Here is a 20,370-nt window from a genome sequence, read left to right as displayed (position 1 = left end):
ACTTTTTGCCAGATCTTGCTACTTGTTTTTGTTCACGCACTACAAGCATGTGTGCATTTCTATTCAGCCTAACCTCGCATTATCTGAATCCACATTCACTCACAAGAAACTGAAAATTATGCTTTTTAATCTGTGGGTAACCATTATTTAGTTCAGCTGATATCTCTGAATTTGAGCATTTTTTATGTTACGGATATTCGTTTTGTTTAGATCCAATGTTAATGTAAACCATGTAATGTAATAATTAAACCATTCCTCCTGCTGAACAATAGTGCTTTCTCCCTTCACAACATTCTAATCACTTTCAAATGCTCCCACCAGGGATACCCACAGTTGCTTCCTGTAGTTGATCATGTATATCATCTTTTTTCATCTCTTATGATTACTTATTTGCATGCAGACCGGAATAATCACTAAGATTGTTGGTTCAGCTTTAACTCTTCTAATATTAATCTATGTTCATTACAGTTCTACCTTGTGATTCTATATTATTGGCATCACTGCCATCCTTCCATTTCACCTTGCACAACCCTAAAATTTCAATATTTACTCTGGCTATCTCGTGCTTAACATTTCCTAATTTCCCTATCATCAACATCATTTTAACAGTTCAAGTACATTTTCAGTCCTCTTGTCTTTTTATCTGCTGCTGTTGATTCTGCTGTGCAAGGATTAGTCAAAACAAAGATAGCATACCCAAAAAGAAAGTTGCCTAGTAGTCCTGTTGCCATACAGAGGTGAGTGGATCATGGCCCATAGTTACTATGACTCTATCATAAATTTGTCCATCATAAAATAGGAGTTTGTTTCCCATTGCCCTCCTCAACTGTGCTTGAAATGTGACCCCATCACTGGAAACAGACCCCTTAACATGAACTTAAATCAGCCCTTAGGCTTATCTAACCCATGGGGCAACTGCCATTGCTTCCAACAGTTCAATCATTAGGGTTATCAGAACACAAGCCCTTCCACCGCATCAAAGTTGTAATTCATTGGAAATATAGACCCGTAAAAATACCTTATGTTTAATGAAACTTAGTTTTCCAATGCTTAAGAAACCATATGCCATTCTTGGCATAAATTAGCACCAGCTATAAACAAAAAAATCTCTACAATGTAAACGTAGCCACCATCGAAAACAGGTGAGAATAAAAAGTTATTCAAGGTGGAATATTAAAGCATTTAAGACCACTATAAAGTAATTTATTACTTTAAAATGATTTTGCACCAAAAATAACATCATTTTTCCAAGATTGAATGGTGTTATTATTGAAAATGTCATTGGGACCAATAAATCACAATATTGCAACAGAATCACTTTAATATGTAACTTTCACACGATTTTTGTAAGGTTCAATGGTGATACAAAGTCTCCAGCCAAACTGCATTTGAACATAAAGTCACAATTACACCTGAATTCTGACCAATGAAAAGATTATAAAAATGACTTCTATTTCATGTGGGGAAATTGCTGAAATAACTAACTTTGTGATAGAATACAATGATGTTATCTTTCTTTTTGCAAGCAAGGGTAATTGATTCCTCCTCCATTTTTGTCTAGTGAAGCACCAAGCCAATCTAAAAGAAATAGGACTCAATATTAAAAATGGCATTTGGATGATAAAGTCAAAAATTTAAGATATTTGACAGAGTATCAATCAAGTAGTCACAGTTGCAAAAAACACAAAATTTGTTATAAACATACCTTGTTGGGAGGCATAGATGGACATCGCCAATTATAGAGATAGTACTGTAGATATCCATCTCCAATGCCAAATTTTAATGGTTTCAGAAACTTCTTGTTCTCCATTAAATCCAAGGCATTGAAAACATCAAAGCCACTCTGCAAAAAATAGGCACAAGATGAGGAGATTAACTATTACCATATTTGCTTGAACTTAAGGTGGGTAAATTTTCCACTAGCAAGGGGCAAAAAACTAGGCCTCGGGTTTTACCCCAAAGAAAATCAATTCTCGAGCAAAACATAAATAGCTTTAGTGTAATATGCAATGCCCTATTCCACATCCTGAATTCCCCTTAATCCCACCACTACACTAGTCTGTAAGATATTTATAGGCAACAGGAATAGATATCACATCAGAATGATATCACTTCATCCATTATGAAGATGATTTCATACGTTAAGAACTTTCTTTTTAGCATTTAAATGGGAAGGCCCAGAAGTACCCGACCTGACCTAGAGATGGCGGCAGTTGTTTAAAAATATCACAGTATTAGAGTATGCAATCTATAAAGCATATGTTTCTAGTTTGAAGACCCTATGTTGTTTAGTAGTTGTTTGGCAGCCATGAATAGTGAACGTTTTCAGTAAATTTGAGAAAATTGGTCATTGTCATGTGACACAATCCTTTCATTTGAAAGGCCACAGCCCAACCAATATAAAAGCTGACCTGGATTTACTCTGGATGAGTCTGCACCTTCATTTAGAACAGTAAAACTGGGTAGCATGGTTTATACAAGGCTGTACGTGCTGTCAAAACAAGCATTGCATTGATCGACCAAATGAGGTGACAACTCCAGAAACAGTGAAGAAAATCCACTAAGTGATACTGGATGATCGTTAAATGAAAGTGCACGAGCTAGCAGACATGTAGGCATTTCAAAAAGTGCAAATTTTCAAAACAACAAAGCAGAATTTTTGCACTGATTCATAACCATGGATGAAACATGGGTCCATTACTTCACACAAGGGACAAAAGAACAATCAAAACAATAGACTGAATAGGGAGAACTGGCTCCAAAGAGAAAAAGACCATATCATCAGCAGGCAAGGTCTTGGCGTTGGTTTTTTGGGATGCCTGTGGGATAATTTTCATTGACTATCATGAAAAAGGAAAAACTATCAACAGCGAGTATTATGCAAACCTGTTGCAACATTTGAGCGGAGAAATCAAGCAAAAGTGGCCGCATTTGGCTAAGAAGAAAGTGTTGCTTCATCAAGACAGTAGACCAGCTTACAACTCCCTTATTGCAATGGCCAAAATTCATGAATTTAAGTTTGAATTGTTATGTCATGCACCCTATTCACCAGATTGAGCCCCCTCGGATTATTTTCTGTTCGCAAACTTGAAAAAATGGCTCGGTGGACAAAGATTTTCCAACAGTGAAGAAGTGATGTCGGTAGTTAATGGCTATTTTGAGAAGCAACACCTTTCTTATCATAAAAAGGGTATCAAACTTATTGAACATCGCTGGGAAAAGAGTATGGAGCTGAAAGGATGTTGAAAAATAAATACATTTTCTTCCAAAATGTTTACGTTTTCTTTGTTGGGTCGGGCACTTCTGGGATTTCCCTCGTATTTAAAAGAATTGGTAGTTAACTTATTTTTATATAACAATGTTCCATGTCTCTCTGAGTTAATAGAAATCAAGGCTCCCTAGTGCATGCACAGTGGATCGCTAAATGACTCAGTATTAATAAATGATGCACAATTTTTTACTATTATGAAAATTCTACATTAGCCCTGAGTACAGAATAATGGGAATGAAAGCTTCACAGAAAATTGTCATCAAGATCTCAATCAAAATACACCAAACACTTACATTTTTAGCAGACACAAGAGCGTCCCCCATAAGGTCCACCCAATTGGTTTTGGTCGACACATTGTAAAAAGAATAGGCAGCCTTCAGCGATTTATGGATCGGGTGATGCATCACGGTTGAAGGCAATGTGTAATAACTGACAAAATCTGAAATATGTAAAAAAACCATATTATTGAGAGAGGATATTTATTTATTTTTCCTTCCCTATAGTTGTTTCACGAAATAAATCTTTCTCAGGAGTAAATATTAATGATCAGGGACTTACATCTTCTTAACATAAAATTTTTACTAAAAAAGGAAATGATTTGATTTACCAGAATATGCCAATTCATCAAGCATTATTTTTTCATTGCCATTATCACTATTTATTTTGTTAAATATAAAATGCCTTATCAGTCACAACTCACAATATTACTCTTGTGCCAAGTACTTTATCAATGTGTATACTATGCAATCCATCCAACGGAAAATGGCAGCAGGAACAATAACCATTAGCATGTGTGATGTGGAAAAGGCATAAAATTATGAGTACAAAATATTAATTTCTTTATTTTTGTCCTTGGTATTGGTTTACCACTGTAGGTATGAATGGTGAATATAAGTTTTAAATGCGCATTTATGAATACATGGAGCTACTAGGCATTTAATATTTAACACTGTACCATTTTAAATCAAGATCTAGCATGGCAATCCAAATTTGTTTACATTACCATAAAAAATGATAAAGACAGTGATCAACCAAAAGTTCAGTTTGGGAGGTGATGGTGGAGTTCACCCAGGACTAAGCCCTACATCCGTGTAAATTCACACATCAGGGTTAGAGGGCCAGTTACTTTCCCTTTGCTGGTTATGGTTTCCCCAGAAGATGTGGTACCCAAAACATCACATAGCTAGGGTGGAGCTGCAGGTGCCCAGAGAGGCTTGCCCAGGAATTGAACCTGGGCCCTCCGGCCATTATTCCAATGCTCTACCCCAACCCACACAATTTGGTTTTCATTATGTTCTACTTACAGATATTTGTCGGTTAAAATTATTTTTTTCACAAATCACTTGAATATTGATGAAACCTGAATATATTTAAAAAATCATAGTCGAAGAATCTGCCGGCACATTAACCAGAAAATCAAGGATGAAATTCTACAAGATTTACATGTAGTTGACCTGCAAGAAAGTTGAATCTTCCAGAGTAACATCTGACCACAATATGAAAGTACACTCATAATTGAAAAGAGAAAACTTTTTACATTGGAGACTTAGTCAGAAAAAAAACATTAGCTACCACAAAAATCCTGAAAGATTCATAAGACTGAATATGGATACTAAAAAACACCTTCCTCCTTTCGGCTATCGACGGTTTTTGCACCAGTGAAAAGATATTGTGTAGTTACTGATGAAGAATACTTCATACGTAGTGTATATGCTAGTTGCCGTTTTATCTAGATTTTAATTCAGGTCACTTATTTTTATAAGCATGAGTATGTGATCAATTAGAGGAAATAATTGTGGGTGTTTGTGGAAGGAAACATCTGATAGTCATTGGGGATTGAAATGAGACTATGGGTGAAAGGAGGGATGGAAGTGTGAGGGGTGACCACAGTATAGGAGTAAGGAATAACTCGCGGTAGAAAGAAATTAGAAAAAGGATTTATCATTAAGAAAAAATGGTTTACATGCTAAAAAATGTAAGCATAGGTGACAATGCCTATGGATTCACAGAGATACTAGCTATTCAATTGTTTCTGGCTCAACCTTGTGGAAATTCATGTTAATGAAATTAGGAATACAAAGTAACTTTCCACTGTTCTTTATTAGCGTACAACCGGTTTCCAACGCTCAAGCGTCATCATCAGGTACCATGAGGGTACCTGATGATGACGCTTGAGCGTTGAAACCGGTTGTACGCTAATAAAGAACAGTGGAAAGTTACTTTGTATTCCTAATTTCATTGAGATACTAGCTATATAGACTATAATATGGTTGGGTACATACATGTAAATAGGCACATGGATATATGTATAGGAGATAAATTATAAACTAAGGAAGGAAACGAAAGGGGTCAAAGAAGAGGGGTGGAAGATAAGGAAAGTTTACAACGGAAGGTAATCGCTGCATTGCACGGGAAGGTGAAAGTATCATTAGGAAACAAGAAAGAAACTTTGTGCACATTATTAAAGCTGCATCAGGACTATTATTAATTGAACCAGAAAATATTTAAGAGAGATAAAAAGAATGCAAAGAGGATCTGAATGGAAAATATTTCTATTAGGATGGAAAATTTACACACAGAAATGGAATATGATGTTGATTGCGATAGTTTAGGTACAGATATTTTTGTTTACAACAGAGAGAGAGGATTACAGCATTATAAACAAATTAGAAATTCAGCCGTAGGGTGTCAGATCAGTATCGGTACGCAAACCAAAAAATTGAAAGGAAGCTATATAAGAGTACTATAGAATAATATGTTTCATTTCACATGCAGCTAAGGCGGAGCTTAAAATCATCAACAAGAGAACTGAGAGGAGGTAAAATTAATGGATGATCAGCTTGGTGTAAGGGAGGGGAGAGCTGCACTGTTGAAGTTGTAAAGTAACTAATATATTAGAACATATAAAACAGTCATGATAAAATTATTAGTTTTGAGGATTTCGAGAATAAATTTGATGGAGTGAATTGGTAAGAATTAATTATTGCACTATAGAAGATAAAAGAAGATTGGAGGGATAGGAAACTTATCCACAACCTGAACATGCCTCTGACTGCTTAGGTGCATGTGGCGGATGGAGAGTCAGGATTGTCAGTATTAGGCAAGGGTGTGAGATGGGGATGCCCACTATGACCTATTGTTGGATTCCTCATCCTCTGTGCTCTCTGAATGTGAAATTATCAGGAGAAAATTAGAGAGAACAGAAGGGATGGGTGAGAGGAAGAGAAAAGTACGAAGAAACTTACAGTGCCCAATGTATTCACCAGAGGATTTTAATGCGAATAGCACATATTTATTTAGACAGCATAGCTTGCCAAAACTTTCATTGATTTTCTGGAAAATTATAATGATAAGTGGCGATTTAACAGTATATGGAAATCCTACGTCATCAATTTTCATGAGTATTTTCAATTATATTAACTTTAATTTCAAAAGAAGGAAATTCTGAACATAGCATCTTTTAGAATGACATGAGCATGAATCCCCAGGCACATTTCTTCCCCCCTCCTCCTAACCTACAGTCGCACTGGTCTCCACAGTTCGTTTCTCATGAATCTGTTATCACTGAGATAAAGTCTCACGTGATTTCCATTGCTTCTCATTTAAAGCAGAAAACAAAGCTTTGCCATATGCTCACTGTGTACATCCGAGCAGCGCCTCCAAAGGAATGGGAGAAAAGGCTGAATTACTTGCCTTACCTTGCCTATTACTGAAAATCTAACAATTTGACCTATGTTCCAGAGTGAACATTGAGTACTCGTCATGCATATTTTGCATCATTTGACATGATACTAAAAGAAATGATAAACACCCATGTTCTTTTGATTTTCCAAAATCATTGGTGTTTTCACTGAGATATAGCCATTTCGATTTGATGATTTTGCTGCATTGTAAGTTTTGACAAAAATAATAAAGAAATTTGGGAAAAGGCCTGATATTGACAGACCAAATCTTTATATATAGATAAAAAAAGAGATATCCAAGCAGAATTCGAAGTTCATGGCACATCTGCACCTGTGTTTTCAATTAGTCACCATTGGTTAGATGAGTTTCAACATAGCCATAGATCCACAAATGATGAACATCATTCAGGATGCCCAGTGACTTCCTTCAAAATGATTGGTAAAATTCACATGATTTCAGTGATTGATGAATCAAAATTTGCAAAATAGTTGCAGCAACAGGTATATCACTCAGTACTTTGCCATCAATTTTGCACAAAAAATCGGATGTCAAAAAATCTCCGCAAGATGGGTGATTGTCAGTTTTTTGGGATGCAAGCGGAATGACCGGCATTAATTACTAGCAAAAAGGACAAATGGTGAATGGAATTGTGTATTATTATAGCGACAGGTGAGTGATGAAAGCAAGAATAACTGTTCTCATTTGGCAGAGATAAAAATTCTCATCTATCAAGACAATGTACGGGTACACACCTGTGTAGTTTCAATGGTGTAACTTATGCATTTAATATTTGAGTTACTACATCATTCGTTAAAAATATTCATTGTATTCACCAGATATAGCCCTCGGTGGCTGTTTTATTTCCAAACTTGAAAAAATCCTAGGACGAAAATGACTCAGGTTGAACGAGTAACACAGATGATTATTTTGAGAACTTCCTGCAATCCTACTTTTTGGACCGCATAAAAAAGTTGGAGAAACGTGAACCAAGCTGAAAGAAGATCAAGTTGAAAAACACAAAAAAACCTACCAAAAATAATTTCTCTTTTTTCTAAGGACTAATTGAATGACCCATGAAATAACTTCAATGAAGAGGTTATCGAATACATCTTTCAAGATGAGGGCTTATTTATTATGCTTTCAACACATTTTTCTCCAATTTCTTTGAAAAATTTTGTGATTAATTATACTTTGAAAACATCAGAATATGCATTCAAAATATTATTCCCCTCTAACTCTATTTCACATTAGCTTGACTTATTTCTTTCTCCAGACCCAGAAAAACTAAATTTGATATTACACTGAGCATTTAAAATTCTTTAATGATAAAATTAATTTTGAAATACCCACAAGACACAAATGGTCATTACTTACTACAATTATTATCACATTGCTTCCAATAGGATTAAATTGAAAGAACAGGATTAACTGTTTTCTCACCAGTAAGATCCCCCTTTTCTCCTTCAACCACAAAACTGTCAACTATTCCACTTTGAGGCAGGAACCAATGGCGAAATTCTTCCTCTGAGAACATAGGTGCTAGGTCAAATTTGATCAGGTACTGAAATAAGAGTTGAAGTAATCACTAATTTTTACAGCCATCCATTGGTGCTGAACCAAGTTGAGCATATTAATCTAAATTTTATCAGAATTGTTCTGTCATGAAAATAGCTTTATTGAATTATTAAATGCTCCACATGGCTCTCACCAAGCGGTAATCAGGGAATACATTTTCATGATGACACTAGGATACCATGGAGCATTTTTTTGTATTACCAGAAACAGATATGGAATGACAGACATGATATCAGCCTAAAAACAATTAAACCTTAATTAATATAAATTTGATTTTGCACTTAAGAAGAGAATACATAATCCAGGAGGGACATTAGCAACCATTTAGCAAGAGATTATTTTTTGTTTGTCCCAAGAAGATCACCTTGCACCATAGGTATGAGGGTAGTTTGAAAAGTTCTCAGAATCACTACCAGTCGGCACTAGCACAACAAATTTCCCGTGTTCATTAAATGAAGAACACAATGTATTTTACCACTTTTATTTGGGTTCTTCATTTAATGAACATGAACTTCCACAAAGTTGAGCCAAAAACAATTGAATATGAGTTTCCTGTGCATTAATGAGTAATCCTTCATGAATATACAAGTAACGCATCAGTACTCTAGGATGAGATCTGTGATACAGATGCCTCTCTGTTGTTGTTCCCGTGTAGTGATTTGTGAAGCTAGAAAAAATTGAGATTCGAGAAGTGATTAAATACTTCGTAAAGAAAGGTATGAAAGCTAAGGAAATTCACGCCGACTCTCAAAACTCTCTGGAGGACTCCACTCCATATACAACTGTTGTCAAGTGGACAAATGAGTGAAGTATAGCCATGTCAAAAATATGTGAACTAAGATACGAATTGTTGCCACACTTGCCTTATTTGCCTCATCTGGCTCCATCAGATTTCCATCTCTTCCCCAAGCTCAAAATTTTTGCGAGGGGACAGAGATTCTCTTCAAACAAAGAACTAACAGCCAAAGTAGATGGGTATTTTGCAGGCTTGAAGGTATTTAATTTTCAAGATGGGATCAAGACATTGGAACATTGATAGACTGAGTGCATTAGTGTACAGGGAGACTACATTGAAAAATAAAAAAGTTTCACAGAGGTAGTTCATTTCTATTCGATTCCAAGAACTTTTCAAATAACCCTCGAAATCCCAAATATTGGTCAGCTCAATAGAAAACTTACAATCAGTAACCTAATAAGCGCTCAAATAAAAATGCAACTACGAGGATTCCATTCCATTTACCATCAAATAACTACACTTGAATTCATAACAATACGAATTCAGATTTGATATTCGTGCAATGTGGTTTGTCTGATACCCCAGTTCCATACCTATGATGGCACAGGAAGTTTAGGCTCATAATAGCATCCTGGTTTAATAGTTGATGGAGAAAAACTTTCCACTTATATTTGCAAAAAGTAAAATTTTTATTCATCAGATAATGCGATAGCAGTTAACTTCAGAGATTTCACATTGTCTTATGCTCATTGTGTTCACTATTACCTTGTGGCCAGGATCTCCATTTACATACTGTAGTGCCATATTTTTCAGCACGTGCAAGCAGAACACTAGTCCTTTTATATTTAAATAATTATCCATTAAATTTAGTATTACTGGAGTCAGGAAAATAGTTGCAATATTGCTGAAAACGTATTGGTAAGAAATATGAAAATGAGTAAACAATAATATTTTTCTTGTAAGGAATCAGAACTGACTAAAAAGCAAGCAAAATTAAGAAACAAGAATCTAACTGAAGATATTACCATTTAATTAACTCCATATGGAATCCAGTGAACAAAATTGGTATGTCTCCACTTATTGTTGTTATTTATTTAAAATGCATGCAGCAAAATATTATTTAAGAACTTGTGCACCCTTTCAAAATCTTGTACCTCTCCAAGCAGCCGATGAGCTTGGGTTACATCTGAAGGCTTCATTACGCGGAAGCCTGGTGTTCTTGTTTGGTCTGGCAGCTTGTGCAGTTTCAATGTCCTCTGCATAGTCATGTTGCGACTTAGATGGGAGAATTTAACCTAATAGAAAGGAAAAAAGGTACATTAATAATTTCCCTACTTGGTAGACCATGATAGCCCTCAAATATTAAGAATTATTTCCAGGTTAATCTGTCATGCAGGATTCTGTGGTTCCAAATAAATCCTTATCACCCTGCTCAATAAGATTCCCACAGAAAACTGATGAAGGCTTAAAATGCATGGTTTAAGTGACATGAATTGCAAATGCGACCAGAGGAAGAAGCTACTGACATAGTTCTCTCCTAGTCCCTTTTTTCCCATATCATCTATTTACTCACTTAGTCGCTCTCTAAACAGGCATAAATCTATTATGCAGCTTAAAAAAAAGGACTACATTTGAGCATTTTTGTCAGTGTTGTTTATAATAATATTTGACACACTATTTCGTTGTGAGTTGAAAATAGAAACAAGGTCCATATTTTTCTTCTAAAATCACTTTGTTTGTGATAATTCCTATAATAGACTTGATAATTCCTATAATAGACTAAGTGAATTGATGAGACTCCATAGAAGTCCACAGTTTGCCAAATGTTTCTCTTTCATTAAATGTATACATAAAAAGCTCAATGTCACCCGGTTTAGTGCAATATCTTGAAAAATTTGACATTTATGGGTAGAATATAAATTAATAACATTTGGGGAACATTATGCAACAGCTTCTCTTTCCTAAAAATTAAGTCAAAGGGTCTTCACCTATTCATTCTCAACTTAGAGAATTATTAAAATTAAGGTATCGAATTCCAAGACACATTAATATAGAGAAAAGTTATATTTGTACAAAATTCATTAGGGCCAACAATCTATTGTACTCTTGAGAGTCATATTATTTCCATTAAATTCATGCATCAGATTGAGAAAACTGAACTTTTGAGAACAGTATTAATTAGAATCCATATTTAAGAGAGATACACAGCACAGACCATAATAACAAAAAATGCCATAGCTATAAGCATTGTTTATGACACTGCTGATGCATTGTTACTAGCTATAAGCATTCTTCTTAAAATTGATCAATGCTCTCAATAAACTGTTAATACATTTTTGCTAAATGGAAATATCCAATTTGTCATTGACAGAATGTTCTCTGTATTATGCCAATAAATGTGTCTTGTGTTCAATTAATGATTAACACTCATATACAATAGACAAATAGTATAACAGTTACCGTGATTTACCATATTTTGCTATAAATACCTTAACTACCCTATCATTTTTCATCAAATTCCTTCAGGCATTTTCATTAGACTGTGATGCATAAAATCTAGTAAGAGACTACACAGTTAGATATTTACTTTTATATAATAGTTTTCCATTCATAGATTGCATATTCTACAATTGATGAGCAAAGTTGCAAGCCACAAAAATGAGCATTAGGAACAAATTGAGTAGCTTATGGCATGATGTGGTGGAAGTTGAACATAATGAATAACTGATCGCAGCACTTTTCCACTTGAAGCACTTTTTCACTTGATATCAAGTGGAAAAGTTCTGCGATCAGTTATTCATTATGAGCATTAAGATATTTTAAGTAGATTAGTAATCCAAACTCAAACAACTTCAAAACTTTAGAGAGAATAATACCTCAATTAGCTTCTTCGGATTTAGTGAGCGGTGCCAATAGCGGCAGCTTCCAACAGGCTTTGGTAATACCACACCAGCAGTGTAGACAGCCTGGAATGTCCCAGCCAAATTGACTCGCCTAGTGATCTCACGGATGAGAACTGGAGCCACTCGCTTTGAGCGTAACTTCTTATGGACGCAAAGGAAATTTATTTCCACCATTTTCTGAATGCTATTGAACACATTAGAGAAGAAAATTAGAGATTAAATTTAAGAATAATAATTTTGGGGTTTTGTAACATTTCCAACATTGAATCAAATAAAAAAACTGACATGCCATACACCAGTTTAAAGTAACTTTTGAAAATCATCCATTACACCACAATGACAAGTAGTTAATTCAATACCTCAATGACAATTTTTAAGACCAGCAAAATCCACAATATTACATTCACATAATAATAATTCCCAAGTTTGGCTGACACCATGCATAAATAATCAACCATAAGCAATGCATTCCAAATTGTACCATAGAGAGTTCTTAATATAAATATTTAAATTGATTCTCCCAAATTAGTGAATTCTTCAATTAAAAAATAAAGCTATATTACAATGGGAATATGCCCATGGTTGGCTGTTCATATCAATGTGAATTTCATGTCACATGAACATATATTTAGCATGGAATTACTGCATTTAAGGTTGATAAAATAAATTTGATGTCATCAAATCTAGTGATAACCAATGAAAGCTAAATAAATCAATTTGATCCCTCTATAAATTTTGCTAAAATGTTCTCATTCATTGGGATATACTATAATTATAGTAAATGGTTAACATGTTAAGCAATGTTAGCGGTGATATACATATATGCAAGCTGATATTTTCATCAAAGATATTAGCTTCGATTTACAATTTTTTAAAGAATCTTTTCACAATATCAAATCACATTTAGTGGGTGCTGGTTGCTCATCATATACTAGTGATCAAACATAGTCAACTTCCTCACTTTGTAATGCACTTACTGTTCATATATCTTCATCGATGCTGGTATTGCACTGATGAAACCAACTAGCCTCCCACTTTTTGTCACCCGCACTCCACAGTGCCAATCTTTGAGCCATCCAGGTGGTTGCAGAGCCCTGTTATTTCAAACATTAATGTACTACAGTATGCATACAATATTCACATCAACACTCATTTTCAAAAGATCTAAAAACTTCAATTATAACGAGAAAAAAGTGTACACACAATGATTTAAGGCAAGTGTTGGTGCATTCACATCAATGCGCAATTAAACTTTATCCTGTCACCAAAAACATTTTGGTAGTTTTACATTTCTTTTAAATTTGGTTGTCCCCTTTGTAGTAAAGTGAATCAAATTTCATTAAAGACAAAATCAAGGATTTTACAGTAAATTACTAGACAAGTAGTAGGCAGAAATATATTAATAAGCATTAATAAATCTTGAGACTAGTTTCAATTCAAGAGACTATGACTTGGATGAAATTTTTTTAAGGAATTCCAAATGCATAATAAAAACCTGTTATAATTTTTTCTACTGTCAAGTATCCTATTCTTTGCAACTGCATTTGCATGGTGTTTATTGTTGAAGAATAAAGTAATATTATTAAAAACCTATTGCCGACCATGCAGAACAAAATGCAAATGCTAGAAGCAAAGCACAGCAGATAACCAATTGCAAGAAGATATCCTTATTTGCACACACTACAGAAGCAATCTTGCACTGGATAATTTACATAATCTGAAATGAATGAAACTAACCATTTAAGGAACTCTGATGGATAATCAAACCTGAAGAGGCTGTCATCATCTTCCACATAGTTTTCATTCAGCAATGTGTAAAGCTCCTTCAACTGGTTGGGTAAGATAAGAGAATAAAGTGAGAGATGATTAAAGGGATACCAGATTCAAGTCATCACATAGCTTATAAAATAATCCTTTTATTTGGCAGAGTCATTGCTCAGCATATTCTACAGGTGAAGCCTAGACATCTCTAGTTTAACTGAAACTAAATGCTTTTATGGGCATTAATCTTTCAGGAAACCAATGGTCATAACTAAGAAAGGAACTAGCCTTCCTCTGGTGTGAGAATTTCACGCAGTATTGTGAGAGCTATTTCTACCCTTACTAAATTAATCAACACCCAGATGATTACTGTCAAAGTGTATGAGCATTGGTGAATCTAAGGCACAAATATATCTAAAATTCTTGCTGCTGCACCATGCCATTTCAGCCTGTATTGAAAATACCATTAATTTAATTTTCATTGTTTGAGAAAGAAGAAATTTCTGGGGATCATAGCCTATTTCTAATTTCTAATGTGTTGTCCTCGATTTTTCTGAAATCTGACTTCTCCATACAAAATAGAAGGGCATTGTTTGGGATGAGATAATACTATCACCAGATGAACGCTAAGTTTATATTACCATTTTGGTATTTTCATCTTCGTACCTGAGAGACTGGCCTCTATGTATTCTTCTATTGGATTCTATGTATATTATAAATTATTTCCTTGATTCTCTTTTGTGCCAATTTTTTTAGGATAAAGTTATGGGTTTACTGGACTAGATGGTTGAGTAATATCAATAGAAAAGAAATAATCATATCAACTACCTCGCACTTATTTAAAGTATTCATTCCTCCCTAGCCATGGTGGGAAAAGGCAGTTATATTACATGAAATAATATTTATAGAGCCTCAAATACTCAAGAAATACTGGGAATTTCTGCCAAAATGGGATCTTCAAACCAGTTAACAATGGACGCAATAGTAGCAGCATTATTTCTTTGAGTCAGGGGCATAGTGATCCATACCCCATATTTCTTCTTTTAGTGTAAAGTAATAATCAAATGACACTTGAAGATTGATAAAAAATTCCTTCAACAATAAACTTTGTTTATTCACACCGATGAATGAAGAGAGAGAAATGGATGAATAAAAGGAAAATAACTAAATTCCATTTTTTCAGGTTTTAAATAATGCAAATTAACAGTTCATCACACTGTCATGATAGTGTCGGTGAGATATTGACTCAAATGATATTAGAATTCTAATATCAGTTCATCTGTATGCCATTATTTGATTGAAGATTGAAGATGCTACATTGTTTAGTATTTGTTCAGCAGCCATCAATAGTGTACGTTTTCAGGTGAATTTGTGAAAATGTAGAAAATTGGTCATCGTTATGTGACACAATACTTTTATTCTAAAGGCCTCGTCTCAACCAATATAAAAGCTGAACTGAACTCTATGCTGAGTGAGTCCGCTCCTTCGTTTACAGCAGTAAAACATAGGGTAGCACTAAAACGAGGCGGTACAAGCTGTCAAGACAAGCATTGCATCAGTTGACCAAATGAGGTGACGGCTTCAGAAATAGTGAAGAAAATCCACGGAGTGATGCTGGATGATCGTCGACTGAAAGTACATGAGCTAGCAGACATAGTAGGCATTTCAAAAAGTGCAATACATTGCATATTAACTGAACATTTGGACATGAGAAAGCGGTGTGCAAGATGGGTGCCACATTTGCTCACACTTGAGCAAAACCAGCGTCTGGAAGACGATTCAATCGAGTGTTTAGCAAAGTTTCACAGAAACAAAGTAGAATTTTTGCGCCGTCTCATAAGCATGGATGAAACATGGGTCCATTAGTTCACACCCGAGACAAAAGAATAATCAAAATGATGGATTTAAGAGGAAAAACTGTCTCCAAGGAAGGCAAAGACCATTTAATCTGCAGGCAAGGTCATGGCATGGGTTTCTTGGCATGTGCATGGGATAATTTTCATTGACTATCTTGAAAAAGGAAAAACTATTAACGGTGAGTACTATGTGAATTTATTGCAGCATTTGAGCGAAGAAATCAAGCAAAAGCGGCCAAATTCGGCTAAGAAGAAAGTGTTGTTTCATCAAGACAGAGGACCAGCTCACAACTCCCTAATTGCAATGGCCAAAATTCATAAATTAAAGTTTGAATTGTTACCTCATGCAACCTATTCACCAGATTTAGCCCCCTTGGATTATTTTCTGTTCACAAACTTGAAAAAATGTCCCGGTGGTCAAAGATTTTCCAACCGTGAAGAACTGATGTAGGCTGCTAATGGATATTTTGAGGAGCAAGACATTTCTTATCATAAAAAGGGTATCCAACTTATTGAACATCGCCGGGAAAAGTGCATAGAGCTGAAAGTAGATTATGTTGAAAAATAAATACATTTTTTTCCAAAATGTTGGTTTTCTTTGTTGGGTCGGATACTTCTGGGTTTACCCTCGTAGGCAGGAGTAAATGAGCTCACCAAATTCACTTCATCAATGTGTAACATTCAAAACTAGTTAAAATTCACCTAAATCATAATCAGTGGCTGCTCCATTCATTCAATGCACATGTACACGCACACCATCTCCTTCACCTATTTCCTTTCTTACGTGGTATTATCAGACAGGTCAATGGAAAGAGAATATACAATAATCCAGTGAACTGTACAGGTGCTTGATGAATAATTTAAATGCTTGGAGCAAACAACCTAGCAACACTCTTTAAATACTCTTCTAACCCATATTCTTTTCCATTCAAAAATAAGGAATGCCTAACTTCCTTTTCGCCACCCATGACAATTCCCACCCACCAATGGCAAGAGATCCAAATGAAATTCTAGCTAACCCTGCCCTAGCACCCTGTATTGACGTCTTATCATACCCAACAAATATTAAATCTCAACCGATATTCATGGAAAGCCTCAACATCTATTTTCCCGATAAAAACCTCCCTCCTGCAAAATGGTCATTTCAATGACTGAATCTCACAGATTCAGTCATTGAAACATCTTGATATTGAGTCATCTTGACTTTCACAAAAGCTATATATGTCTGTATGCAGGTCTACGACGGCCCAGGAATGTTTCTCCTCTCATAAAATGGAAGAAACTTAAACATCCTCAAATATCAGTCAAACTTTGTTATTGCTATGATTCCTCTCAGATCACTGTAGATGGGTATATTTTGCCTAAAATGTAAATACAAATTAAGGAATGTGTGTTGTGGCAGGGTGTTAGCAGAGACTGTCTTAATTACCTCTTCCCCCAATATTTTTCTAACCACTTCCAACATGGGATACTACCCTAGAAAAAGTGACATAGGCATTCAAATGTATTGATTTCCTTGGGTGAAAACACTGTAGGGGGAAGTTTAGGGTAACTTTTTGAGTTTCTTTAAGTTTTGACAATTCTATAAAACCTGGACAAAATTAAAAAAGCCGCAAAACCACTTAATCCACATTTAAGAAGAACTAAGAAGAATTTAAGAAGTGTTGAAAATCAAAATAAGATGGGATGAATCAACGCTAGAGCAATATGTGCATTTATGTTGATATTTGATGACTATTTGATGGCTTACAATAGTAATTTTATTCAGAACTTGGTGTTTATCTTTCTGCCACCCTCTTCTTTAGACTAGACTATCAATCGTTGTGAAGTTTCACATGATAATTTCCAGGAAAATAGCATGTGCAACTTCCAGGTATGGCTCATTGATGAACACAGGAAACTTTTATCACAAACTTACTTACTGTCCTTTTTTGTCAATGCTCACAGATTTGCCTTGTGTAGCAGAAATTAAAAATTTCTTTTGATCCCTCAACACATATATTGCACAAAACATTACATTAAACTTGACCAAAGCACACCGTTGAAAAGAAGTAGAAGAAATCACATCCTTGAAATTGAAGGTGATTTAAAGAGAGCATTGGGATAAACTTACCACAAGTGGGTCATCCAAATTGAGTGTATCCCAGTGGAAACCTTCAGGTAATGTGTAAGGCTCCTGTCTAATCTCAGGTATTTGCTTGTCTGGCTCGATTGCTTCATTGCTTGTTATTTTTTCATCTGCAAGAAACGTCAAGCATTAAGTACCTGAGGAGAAAATTTAAGAGAAACCCCTTCATGGGGACATTGAGCTAAAAACTCAACTGTTTAACATTTGCATACAAGATTTGTTGCATATGCCCATAATGGCTAGACAACTTTACGCCTATGTCTCTCTGAAGGGAAACTGTGAACATTCCTGAAGGTAAGTCATAAAATCTATCAAACAGAGATTTTTATTTACCCTTGCTAATGAAGAGACAAAGGAAATATAAGCTTTGTTTTGAAATTTCGAATTTATCAAAGTTAACAAACTTACACCATAGTGAATGAGACAAAAACTAGGGGAAACTACTTATAAGTAACACATGGCCAATTTTTAGGAACTAAAGTAAAGAACAAATAATCAAAATAAATATCTTCCATGTTGAGACTATACATTTATTATTTAGAGGCACACCACAGGGGCTTATGATACAATTTAATTTTTCTCAATAAAAATAGGATAACACAAAAGCACATTTAAGAGCTGTGACTATTGGCAACTAGATTCAGAAGAGGCTTAGTAGCCAGTGGGTAGACCTCATTATGGACTTAGGAGTTCAAATTCAGGCAAGGGCTCCGAACACTTGCAGTCAAACCAATGGGAATTGTAGGAGGAAAAGAGGAAGAAATTAGTCCTCCTACCATAAAATGTGTGGCTTTCAAATGCTATGTGGTTTATTCATGTACTCTACCCTCAGCAATCAATCTGACACATTTTTAAGAGTTTATCACAGACTTAAAGCACTAAGGTGGACCTTAATCTCAAGTAATTTTCCTGGGTTTTCCCAGGCACTTAAAGTTTATACCTAATGAAACTAGTGTTTGTGCTGCTAGAAATGTCAACACCAGAAAGTCGCACACCACACTATACTATCCAACAGAGTCTTTAGGGATGTGAAACGATGATATGTGTGACGTCTTATACTACAAATTCATAAAATATAATTGGTCAAATATTCTAGACAAGTTCAATTGATGATGAATGATTAACAACCTACCATCCAAGACGGTACAAAAATTTAAGTGGAGTTATTAAGAAGAGAAATTACAATTAGGTAAGCTGACCGAAAGCTGTATAATACCATTGATACCGTATTCCCAAAAATACATAAGTGCGGAAAAATAATCCACGTAAGACAATTCCACTAACCAAGTTTATACTTATCTTGAAATATGAAAGAATTTATATAAAACGTGTCAGCACTTCCTAGAAACAACCTGGTAAAATTGAGAGGTGCATTGGAAATATTTCCTAATAATGAGATGTACTTGCAAACTTATTCATGAGAACTAACTGTGGAAACCTTCATTCGAAATTTCTTATACATAAACTGCGAGGTTCTTTTACAGAAGGTACACTCGTCATCAACGAACAATGAATTAATTGCCTTCCGTTTGATTAGGTGTCTAGGAATTATATTAACCCAACTTGCAATTTGGATATCAATCACTGAAGCTACTTTAAAAAAATACACTATACGGACACCAACAATGCAAGGGAATTTGGATCAACAACCAGTAGGCAAATACAAATAGGCAGGTCAGTTTAAAGATATAATAAAGTGTCTCCAACTAAAATGATAATCGGGATGATATCCCAACACAAACAAGAAAAACGTGCATTAGCCAACCCATAAAAAATTACATACCCATTTTTGGAACCGGCTGCGTACTCCAGAACTGATATTGTTTCTGTAAAGCTTCTTCGGTTGTCTTTGCCGGCTTTTGTTGGAATGATAGGATTTCCATGGCCAGGCGGATATCCTTGAATATAAAGAATATCATTAATATCCGTGATTAAAAGCATATCCCAGCAAAACTGACGACAAATATAAAAAGATATTGAGGCAGGGAATATTCTATAAATCAGAAAAATATCGGATACCTGTATGGAAACATTTCGGCCGGCTTGAAGTTCCCCGTCATCAAGAACACCGTCTGACAATTTTTCAGGGTTTTTGTTCTTCTTCCTGTTTCTTTTCTTCGAACTATACAAACAAAAAGGAGCGATTTAATTAAAAATAAAGGCCGCAAGTATGCCCATTAAATATTTAAATTTCACTACACAAACTATTCCTTTAAAAAATTGTTCATAGGTAGAACATGTAGGGGGTGGATACAAGTTCCCGATAATAATTAAATATATATTAAAATAATATTCACCTTTTCGATTTGGAATCCTTTTCATGTGCTTCGTCTTGGGAAGTGCAAGGTCCATTTTCTTCTGCATTAGCTGATTGAGATACATTTTTGTCACCCATATCTCCTCATTAATTCTTTCTAGGAGGTCGCAGAGCGAGTCGTTTCTATCGTGCTTCAGTT

General features: G+C 35.1%; 1 protein-coding gene across 1 annotated transcript; it reads right to left on the bottom strand.

Annotated features, from left to right (window-relative positions):
* Positions 1-1,237: 1,237 nt before the first annotated feature.
* Positions 1,238-20,357, bottom strand: Nmt (N-myristoyl transferase). Its single transcript, XM_071597117.1, has 12 exons — positions 20,212-20,357; positions 19,934-20,036; positions 19,698-19,812; positions 17,900-18,024; positions 13,907-13,998; positions 13,147-13,263; positions 12,143-12,353; positions 10,421-10,561; positions 8,396-8,516; positions 3,565-3,710; positions 1,706-1,843; positions 1,238-1,578 (listed from the first exon to the last, which is right to left on the bottom strand). Exons 1-12 carry the CDS (start codon positions 20,307-20,309, stop codon positions 1,558-1,560), a joined length of 1,428 nt encoding a protein of 475 aa, XP_071453218.1. The 5' UTR covers positions 20,310-20,357; the 3' UTR covers positions 1,238-1,557.
* Between the last annotated feature and the right edge of the window lie 13 nt (positions 20,358-20,370).

This window comes from Hetaerina americana, unplaced genomic scaffold, assembly GCF_022747635.1.
Source record: "Hetaerina americana unplaced genomic scaffold, ioHetAmer1.1.p SCAF_10, whole genome shotgun sequence".
Lineage (NCBI taxonomy): Eukaryota > Metazoa > Arthropoda > Insecta > Odonata > Calopterygidae > Hetaerina > Hetaerina americana.
The sequence above is the reverse complement of the archived record's forward strand: the minus strand, read 5'-3'. Positions and strand labels throughout refer to the sequence as shown.

What these genes read in the sequence shown, in the direction of transcription:
- Nmt (XM_071597117.1), bottom strand. Translation starts at nt 20,309, where the DNA reads ATGGGTGACAAAAATGTATCTCAATCAGCTAATGCAGAAGAAAATGGA. An exon ending in ATTTGGATGACCCACTTGTG is followed by an intron (nt 13,999 to 17,899) that starts GTAAGTTTATCC and finishes TTACCCAACCAG; the next exon opens with TTGAAGGAGCTTTACACATT. An exon ending in CTCATCGGCTGCTTGGAGAG is followed by an intron (nt 8,517 to 10,420) that starts GTACAAGATTTT and finishes CTCTTATTTCAG; the next exon opens with TACCTGATCAAATTTGACCT.